Raw genomic sequence first — 10,180 nt, forward strand, 5'->3', positions numbered from 1 at the left:
TTTATAATAAGAACTGAAAGAAAAAGTGAACTTAAACCAAGACAAGAACTATGATTCAATTTAAGTTGACAAAGATATGCGCAACGTACACTTCATCTTCGTGGCTGGAAACAAGCGCTCTTGATCACAGGAAGTGGCATAGAGTTCAACTTTTTCTTTAGACAACTTAATACCTCAAAGAGGACAAAGGAAGAGCAGCAGAAGAGGGAAAGAACAGAGGAGACAGAAATGGCATTTTCATACGAACTAGCATATTTGACTGGAGACAGCCGTTTGGCCAAACCTAAACTGCTGGAAAGAATTCCATTCCTAATCATCAATAACAAGGATACATTTATATGTGCATGCCAAAAGAAAACTCCAACGCAAGATTAATATGCTAAGATGATAACCGCCCTGCTCTCAGCCATTACATCATCTAAGCAATCAACCATAGCATTGATTTCAAAGACTCAAAATGGTGCTACTTCTGCATTTCATATATCAAGACAAAATGTTCAACCAAAATAATGCGACACAACTGATTTGCTAGCAACTGCATCTAGCAAACACTCAAAAACCCCACAGGAGGGTATCATGAAAACATTAAAAGAAGGTCTACGTATAAACTAAAATTTAGATCCCAATAAATCAAATACACTGTTGCTCAGTGAGACTTGATGTGTTGCTGAACAACGTTAAGACCTTCAGTCTCCTCACCATAATCCTGCAAAACAAGCAACAGAAACAAAGATTAACTTTCTTATACAAGTAGATGGAAAACAGAGAGATTAGCTTAACCAGAAATAGACATGCACCTTAACTACGACGCAAGAGCAACCAACTACTTTCCTGGCCTTGCCCTCAGAATCAATCTTACACAACTGCCACAAGGAACCAAGGAAAAAATTATGAGATAACATTAAATAGAATTTGCAAATCTTTTCAAGTCCCTAAGGGAGAAAAGCTGTGATACCTAATGCAACAAGATCAAAACATCCTAGAAGTATGAAATCATTAAGATGAAAAAGGAACACTTTGTATATTTGAAGAGAAAAAGTAGATAGCTAAAATGACACAGCGCATCTTAAAGCAATAATTGAAAATCCACCAAGTTCTAAGTAGGAAAAGTATTAGAGTCGTCACCCTAAGAAGTACAACAATAGATATCGTTAGAATCATGTTAAGTTAGACAGGAAACAGAAACACATAAACTATTTAGTGCCTTATGCGACTTAAACAATTAATTAGTGCTTTATGATGTAAATATCAAGGTACTTCAACAGCCAATTAAGAAAGCACATCTCTAAGACCACATGACCAATTATAAACAACCTTGCACCGAGACATTATACAAATGACTATTATATTACACAAAAATCATAATTGATGGAACCAAGGATGCTAAATATTTGGCTTATTTTCTATTCTGTTTAACAGATCTTTCACAAAAATCACGACTTGAGAAATCAATTTTCACTTAAATGAGAAACCCAAACATGCATTTTATTTATCCTATCATATAAAACAATAGGCCTATAAACCTTGCGCTTACATTGATGAAGCTTACAACTATGTTCATTGATGTTAATTATATAATAACAAATTTGGTATCTTTAAAACAAAGATCATGTCCATTCTATAGAATTTATTAACAAAAACGCCAGAGTTGATTTAATTGAAAATACTTGGAGTGAATTCAAAGTAAATGGGTTTATGAGTAATACTCACCCCGGCCCACTCGCCAAGGGTTTTAGCACTGGGAACAGTTAAGAGGCTAACGCCATGATCAGCACAAAGGCCTTTGACAAGTTTAACATAGTCAGGCTGATTGCAATCCTCAGCCAATACGCAGAGCTGAGCAGCATGTTTCTCAATCACTTTTGCACCTTCGTGAAGACCGCGAGCGAGGCCACCATGAGCCAGAGATTTTCTAAGGACTAGCTGCAATGCAGTCATCAAATCCATGGCCTCGCCAAGAGGCTGAGCCGCTGTCTCAACAGCAACGGTAGCTTCCTCACTGATCAAGCAATCGATCGGTTTCAAGTCAATTAATCAAAGATTTTAACATAATTGATTAATATGAATCCAATAGTAATTAAGAAGAAAACTTACTTACCCTGACATTTTCTCTTTTTACTTTGTAGAATTAGAGAATCAGCTGTGTTCTTGGGGAGAATGAGGAAGAGGAAGAGGCTGCGTTTTGCAAGAGGGATTTGAAATAGGTTTTTAGGGTACTGAAATTAGGGTTTTGTGTTTGTCTTCTCTGACTTACAATAATGATGCGGCCTCGACGGGCCTAGAACTCCAGATGGGCCTGTAAATGGCCCAATTTGTAGAAAGTAGATTTTGTTTTTTGTTTTTTTTTTTTTAAAAAAAAAGGAAAACTAATTTGCTTTGCGGAAAATACAAAGGAAATCAAGGGTGTGGGGAGTGTTTACTTAGAAAAGTTTTCTGTTTTCTATTTTTTGTTTTCTAAGAAAACAGGTTTTTTACAAAATGAAAACTATAAAACACAAAATGGAAAATATGTTCACTTGATAATAATAAAAAATTATATTTTAATTTAACTTCACAAATATTATTCATAACTTTCATAATATAAAATAAATTTAAAAATTTTTTATGTAAGTTTTTAAATTTTCATTATCAATTATTTATAATAATAATATCATTTTATTATTTTGTAATTTTTTTAAAAATAAAGGATGTATTTCTAATAATAAAATTAATTATTTATTAAAGCGTAATTATAAATTTTTATTTTTTTTAAATATTTTTATTTTTTCAAATAAAAATATTTTATAGAAAAAATTATTTACAGATATAATAATTTTAATTATGAAAATGTCATTTTTTAAAACAATTAAAAACATATCTTTTATTATAAAGAAAAATTCTAGAAAACAAATTAAAATCCTAGTTAAATTTTGGAAAACTGGAAAACCGTTTTCTAATTTTCCAAATAGAAAATTAATTGATTTGAACATAAAATTCTGTTTTTCAATTTTCTTGAAAAATTGTTATAAAAAACTACTCCATTTTTCTACAACTGAACACACTCTAACATTTTATATTTTCCAATAAAATGTTGTAGAATGTTTTTTTTTATTGATTATCACTATAATCACCTAACAATAAAAATTAATGAATATTAATTTTCTTTAATTGATTAGAGACCTTAGATGAGAATTTTTAAAAAATGTATAGATTTGATCTTATTGGTGTACACTTATTAATGAAGACATATAACATAAATAAAGGTATTAGTTTTCTGTAAGTGAATGTTATCACTGTTCAAATTATATCAAGCATAACATTTTCTTGCACACATATATATATATATCCTTTTTGCCAAGGTACTTCTTAGTTTGCCAAAATTCTGTACCTTTTCTTCCCCGTCCCTTTAGAAATTTCCCTCTGTTTTCTTGCCTTCTAGGCATGCATAAAGTTCGTGCAAAGACCTCTTATTTCCAACAACATCAGAACAATATTTTTACAAAAATGTAGCTCTACACTCGATGCCAACACAGGCTCTTAATGGTGCACCAATAGTTAATAAAGCATTACATTTTCTGCAACCAGTATGATTACCCACTAATTGATGAAGATGTTACACTTTTTCATTTATTGTATGCAAAATCCTGCTGCATCTCAGCTGGCCTTTGGTACAATTTTCATCTGGAAATGGACTTCTGGTACCATTGGCACTGGACAAAGAACTAGCAAAAAAAATGCCAGATGCTACCTGTAAGAGATCCTTCTCAATTGCTAGGAGCTTATGTTCCTTGTTGGACTTGAATATATCTTTCACAATGCAACCTTCAAATCCTAGTAGTCAGAGCATTTGGTAAATTTGTGCTCTCTCCATTCGTCATATACAAATCCTTTTAACTCCGACGTGCACAAATGCATGTCTGTTATATCATATTACTGCTAAAAGAAATTCACGAAAGAGACAGCAACAGACAAATTAATTTGGGTGAATTGTCAATTACTCCACCTAAAGGAGATTAATAATTATACAAGTTACCTCAAGAAAGCTCTGTCACTTGTTCTTCTGCAAATAGGTGGAACCTCCCTTGCTCTCTCCTAGCCATTGATATGTTGATGCTTGCACCTTATCTGTTGCTATCTGACAGGCACAATTACATCGGAAAAATAAGGTACTAGAAATATGAATCATTACCGAGCAGAAGAATTAGCAGTCATCTTGTTTCTGAAGTCTCAACAAGTACCTTAAGATTAATTACAAACAACAATGCAGGAAACAAGAAGGACAAGTTATTGATAAGCATACTTGGGGCTTCAGTTAGACTCCACAATTTTAAATCAATACACTAGCAAGGAACTACAGTGAAAGCGAATAGCCGAATATGTAATTATGTACATAAATGTATGCATTACAACATTATACAGGACTGGCCACAACAACATCCACTTGCTTTATCTGGCAATACAATTCGTAGCAGATACTAATATGGGAGAAGGGCAAAGAAAAAGTTGCCAACTGCCACAAACTAAAATTATAGTGAAACCCTAAAGAACATGCGACAGCAAATCTAAAATAACTACGTAAAACAAGCAAGAAACTAAAGAACAAGGTGGGTATTATTCTCCTAAACGGATCTTCTAATAAGTATAGACAAGCATTATTATTCATCATTGTTCTTTCCCATCCCAGTACTGTTAAAATAATCTTTCAAGCAAAATCACCAAGAAAGGCCAGTGCAAATTACCTCCAACTGACAAAGCACTCATAATACTCCACACCAAAGACTGTTATTTTGTTTTACGAAACAGCTTCAAAATCCACAATGCGAAATAACTATCAGCCCATCACCATTCATATTGCAAGAAGAACAAGTCACCCTTTACTAATGGATTGTCAAAACATTTTGAACAAATTCCTTCAATTTTGTAACAGAGTAAGACAAAAAGAAATGAAATCAAAAAAAAAAAAAAAAAATGAGAGCAAAAATTACTTTTTGTCTCAGAATCCCTTATCCAACGAAACAAGTAATTAAGAAATGCAGTTCTCTAACACAATACTCTAGGCCAACAACTTGAGCTGGTGTTTGTTCTATTCAAAACTATGAAACTAAATTTACTTTTCAATCTGATTCCAACATCACTTTCCAGAGTAAAGACACTATAAGCGAGGCTCAAAAGGTCAATCCAATTTTCAAAGAAATCAAACTGCAAAGAAAAAACAGAGATAAGTGCCTGAACTAATGATATGACGCAGCAAACATGATGAGAATGGAAATGAAATATATCCACATCCATACAATCAGTAAAAATAATAAATAAAAACTGTTCTGTTTTTAAAAAGGTAGACCGAGATGAAGGGCAACAGGATACTGAAACTGATAACTGAAAATCTCCGGATGCTATTAAATTTACATTCATAAAATATCAAGCACGACAGATATATATTTTATAGAAATGCAAAAGTACTAAAATTACCTGAAACAATGATTTTTCTAAGCAATAACAGTGGGTGAGAGATGAATAACCCTACAAAGACAAAACCTAGCCAATCCACAATCAAAGTCACCATAATGACACAGGACCAACTAAAACATTGCATGGAGTAGGAAATATGAAGAACAAATGAAAGTTAGATACACCAAGAAACAACAAATTGAATTAATCCTCCATAGCAATGTTTTATTAATTGTCAAACACTAAAACCATAAAATTAAAACAAAATGGAAGAAATGGAGGAGTGCTGCTATGGGTATGCTTCGCTAGGGTGAGCATTCAAACCCAACCAAACCAAACCGAATTAAGTCATTTTCGGTTTATCCGAATATGTTTTTATGGTATCCAAATCCGAAACCAAATGGAACAATAACCGATCCAAACCGAATTAAATTAGTTTGTTTCTATCTAGATTCAGTTATTCCAAACTAAATTAGCTATTTTGGACTTAAAATAAATTCGGTTAATTATACATGATAATCAAACCAAAAACCCAAAACAAAATGGTTTTATATGCTCAAACCAACCAATAACTGAATTCCTAAAACAACTATCTGAATCCGACTGAATTAAATCTGTTTGATTCGGTTGGTTGTTAGAAACTAAGAATTACTCACTCCCTATGCTTCGCAATAGGAAGATATCTAACAAAGTGAAAATTAAGTTTTATAGAAAAATGGTGAGACCAACAACATTGGGCTTCTAAGATCCAACATATTCACAGGATGATGTTGCAAAATTATGAATGTTAAAGGTGGATTTGTGGCCATACAACATTGGACAAAATTAGAAACGATCACATCCTACAAAAGATGAAAGTAGCATATGTTGAGATAAAATGAGAGAATAATGTTTGAAACAGTTTGATCATGTCCTATGTAGACCTCCAAGTGCCATGACCTCCAAATGCCATGATTCATAAGTGCGCTTGATGGGAGAAGGCATTAAAAGAAGAAGAGTTAGATCTAAAACCACACAGAGAGAAATTGTCTCAAAAGACCAGAATGGAGGAAAGGACTCATGTTAGTTTGAATTAAAGCTTGGCTGTTATTATTGTTATTGTATCAAACACTAAAACCACGAAAGTTTTCTTTGTTCTTAAACTACAATAGGAACTTCCTGAAAAGAGAGGGGACGACTATAAAAACAATGAAATTATATGAAAGTTCAAATTAATGAATAAAGATTACTCTTGATGGTTGTATATGTAGATGTTGCAATGATGTGCCCTTACAAAGAAGCACCAATTTGATGTACCATCCACCACCAAATTGGTCTCATGTTTTATGTGAAAATATTGATTAAATCGTCAAAGGAACTGCAATGTGTTGCAACGTGCCAAACCTAAAAAGTCGAAACAAAGCAAGAATGACACATATGAAATACTTGATATATTAACAACATATGAAAAGAGAGACGGTTCGTATATTAAGCACTAAATTAACCAACAAGAAACATGCCCCTCAACCATCACTTAGCTTGTCTAAAAGTTGCATAATAGTTCATAGAGGGAAGCAGGAAACCTTTGTAGTTCAAAGTGAGAAACAGAACCATCAACATCATAATATCATTCACCCTGTAAATTATGCATATCTGCCATGAAAAAGAATTGCATTAATTGGCGATAAACAGAAACTAAAACGCAAGGTACACAAAAGGGTGAGAGACTGATGGTCACGCAGAAAGCAAGACAACTAGTAAAAATATGAAAATATTCATAAATTAAGGAAGCTTCATAACAAAAGTGTACATAACTTGCGGCTGTCTAGCACACAAATACTATTGAATGTGCACCTTTCTAATCATAATTTTTTTTAGAATTTTTTTTTTTTTTATAGTCAATGAGTATTCTGTCCATTCTCAACACCTAAACCATATAACACACCGGCATACTTTTCCAAGGAGCCACTAAAGAAATTCTCCTTTAATTTCCTGAATGTACAAGCTGTGAGCAAACTATCAGAACCTGCTTGATGGCATATCCCAACTCTCTCCACTTCCAACAGTTCTGCAAGCTTGTTCAACCCGCCGTGAAGACTATTGCAAAACTTCATCAAATGCTTGATATCATATAGGGTTGGGAAGTACATATTGATCAAGTTAAAGAATCCCACTTGTGTGTCAGGCAAATTCTGGCATGTCAAGAGCTTGAGCAAGTAGCCAAAATCATAGCCACTGTGGAAAGTCACCCAATGTACGCTGTCATTCAATACAATCCCTGATGACATCAAGAGCTCACCAAATTGCATTGCATCGATACCATTCTCATTATTCTTCTTAAAATCAATCCCACTTTGGCGCAAAAGTTCAATTGAGTCGTTTGCAAACACATCCTCATTCACATTGAATTCACGAAAATTGAACTGCCAAATGCAAAACTTGCCAGTTCCACATGTGGGTAAATTCCCTTGCTCATCTGAAAATGTAAGACCCAATTGAATCATCTTCAACATGTCAACGTTATCCTTCAAGGTCTGATAATGGTAGTCATTGCTATTCTTAAAATTGCCCACAGGGCGCAAGACGATGCCTGGGAACTCCGTGTCCATAGCTATATATGGAAAATCATCAACAATTTCACGGATAAGAGCAAATTCTTCTTCAAGATTGTCATTCCACACCTCGCGAATCTGGATAGAATCGCCTTTTAGCAGCAGCGACATTCCTTGGACTCAATAAAAGGGAACCAGCCGACAGTAACAAAATTGCTCAATCCCAGGTCTCTTATCAAATTAATTCAATTCCTCCAAACCCTACCAAAATCTATTACCAACCCAGTTGATATCACCCAAATCTGCAATCAAAATTTCAAAATGTTCAGCTATGAACCCTAAGAATCCCTGATCAACAGGGGAAACAAATTTAGGCAAACAGATATAAAGATCTAAAAACTCAAAATTTTAACAGCAATCAAATCCAATCTGTACAGAAGTGACAAAACAAATATAGATCTATAAAAACTTATGATTAATAGAAGAGAAAACGATAATAGAAATCTAACCTGGAATCAGAGGGATTTACAGCATCTGATTGCAGATCTTAACCTGCAAATTCTGGACAGAGAAACAAACATCTAGATATTCCAAAACAAAGAAAAATTAAACACTAGAAAGAACGAGAAGATGAGGCAGACGAGGAGGTGGAGGAGGAGAAGGAGATTCCCTTTCTTTCCCTTCTCCAATGGGATTATAATATATTATATAATAACAATTATATAAAAAAGCAAACAGTGACCGGAGTAGACAGCGAAAGAGATATTTTGAATTATTTTAAGGTCAAAAAATGATTTCGCTTTTCTTCTTTTTCTTTTTGAAACAAAAAAAAAAAAAAATTTCTGATTTTAAATTTTTTTAAATTTTTTATTTGTTTTGTCTGTTTGTTTGGATAGAAAATAAAAAATTTCCTAAGAAAAAAACTTTAACTTTTCTCTTTCTAGGAAGAGAAAAAGGGAATTTTAGAAAAAACCGCTATTGAAGGCCTTTTCCCCTTTCTCACCTCCTCATCAACGCGAGAAGAGAGAGAATTTCTGTTAAAATTTCTAAGAGAAAGAAGGCTTTAGACATGGATCCTTTGATCCACGAGATAAACAATTTCTTTTTCCTTTTTTTCCTCTAATTTATTTATTATTTTTATCAATAAAATATAAAATACTCCTATTATCTAAAGTTTTTTTTTTAGACGATCTAAAGTTATATTTTAGTACTTCAAAGTTAGTTTTTTCTGTTTTTTTTTTTTGGTTAGATTGGCAAATTAGCAATCTTCATAGGTTGTGTTTGACATTAATTAATAACTAAATAATTTTTAAAAAACTACAAGTTTTTAATATTTTAAATTAATGATAATTAAAGTGTAAAAGTTTTAAAATAAATTTATTAAAAAACGTATACACATTCTTGCATATGCCATAATGCATTAGTCCATTCTCGTCTTTTTTTTTTTCAAATACTTTAACGTTTCTCTGTCCTTTACTTCCCTTACACTACGTAGTTCTTTTGTAAAAAATATGAAATTACAATTATAATCAATTTTAATGAATTAAAGAGTTATTTACCCTAATAATGAATACTTACACTATCACAAATATCAAGTTAGTATTTAGAAGGATTAATTAGACAAGTTAAAAGGAATAATTAAGATCAAACTAATTTAAAGGTTTAAACTTAGTTAAGAGGATTTATTAGATTATTTAAGTTATATAAAAAATTAAATTTTGTTAAATATATACCACCATAATTTGGATTGCAACTATATAGTCACTGCCTCTAGTGGTAAAGACGTTGATCATCCGGATATTGATTCTTCTGTCTAAGAGCCAGGCTCTACTGTCGTGGATTAAAGACCGCAACGCTACGATCCTATAGGAAGCAAGCAATGTCTCTCGTTAGTACTCGGGAGTCAATATGCTCTATGAGGTGTTTTAAATCGAGATGTCAATATCTGACCGGTTGCTCGAGCCAAAATAATGACTAACACACCAAGTAATCGTTTTTTTTTTTTAAAAAAAAAAAAAAGGATTACAGGATGCAACAAATCCAGTAACAAGTAACATATGCAAATCCATGATTAAAGCATGTTATCTAAAGCTACCTTGGGCTTCATATTGTCCCTCTCTAATGGCCCAACTAGGAATGACAATGTGACAAGCAATTGATTTCATGGGCCTTTTATTAGATTTGGGCCATTCTTGACTCGGCCTAATGTTTATTATTTTGGA

General features: G+C 32.8%; 2 protein-coding genes and 1 long non-coding RNA gene across 3 annotated transcripts; all 3 read right to left on the reverse strand.

Annotated features, from left to right (window-relative positions):
* Positions 1–442: 442 nt before the first annotated feature.
* On the reverse strand, positions 443–2,258 carry LOC105630323 (Ribosomal protein L7Ae/L30e/S12e/Gadd45 family protein). Its single transcript, XM_012212124.4, has 4 exons — positions 2,099–2,258; positions 1,711–1,999; positions 798–863; positions 443–706 (listed from the first exon to the last, which is right to left on the reverse strand). Exons 1-4 carry the CDS (start codon positions 2,104–2,106, stop codon positions 647–649), a joined length of 423 nt encoding a protein of 140 aa, XP_012067514.1. The 5' UTR covers positions 2,107–2,258; the 3' UTR covers positions 443–646.
* Positions 2,259–3,421: 1,163 nt separating this feature from the next.
* On the reverse strand, positions 3,422–6,983 carry LOC110009127 (uncharacterized). Its single transcript, XR_002283974.3, has 2 exons — positions 4,013–6,983; positions 3,422–3,912 (listed from the first exon to the last, which is right to left on the reverse strand). It is a non-coding gene; the product is annotated as an uncharacterized LOC110009127 (long non-coding RNA).
* Positions 6,984–7,161: 178 nt separating this feature from the next.
* LOC105630324 (Polynucleotidyl transferase, ribonuclease H-like superfamily protein) lies at positions 7,162–8,664 on the reverse strand. Its single transcript, XM_012212125.4, has 2 exons — positions 8,468–8,664; positions 7,162–8,260 (listed from the first exon to the last, which is right to left on the reverse strand). The coding sequence occupies exon 2, from the start codon at positions 8,127–8,129 to the stop codon at positions 7,305–7,307; it is 825 nt and encodes a 274-aa protein (XP_012067515.1). The 5' UTR covers positions 8,130–8,260; positions 8,468–8,664; the 3' UTR covers positions 7,162–7,304.
* Between the last annotated feature and the right edge of the window lie 1,516 nt (positions 8,665–10,180).

This window comes from Jatropha curcas, chromosome 1 (genome assembly GCF_041381405.1).
Source record: "Jatropha curcas cultivar XTBG-Jc1 chromosome 1, XTBG_Jcur_1.0, whole genome shotgun sequence".
NCBI lineage: Eukaryota > Viridiplantae > Streptophyta > Magnoliopsida > Malpighiales > Euphorbiaceae > Jatropha > Jatropha curcas.

Bases quoted from the DNA above. Each gene is read 5' to 3' on its own strand.
- LOC105630324 (XM_012212125.4), bottom strand. From the start codon at position 8,129: ATGTCGCTGCTGCTAAAAGGCGATTCTATCCAGATTCGCGAGGTGTGG.
- LOC105630323 (XM_012212124.4), bottom strand. The intron at 864-1,710 runs GTGAGTATTACT...TCCTTGTGGCAG, and splicing joins CCCTTGGCGAGTGGGCCGGG to TTGTGTAAGATTGATTCTGA. The intron at 707-797 runs GTGCATGTCTAT...CTTGTTTTGCAG, and splicing joins GCTCTTGCGTCGTAGTTAAG to GATTATGGTGAGGAGACTGA.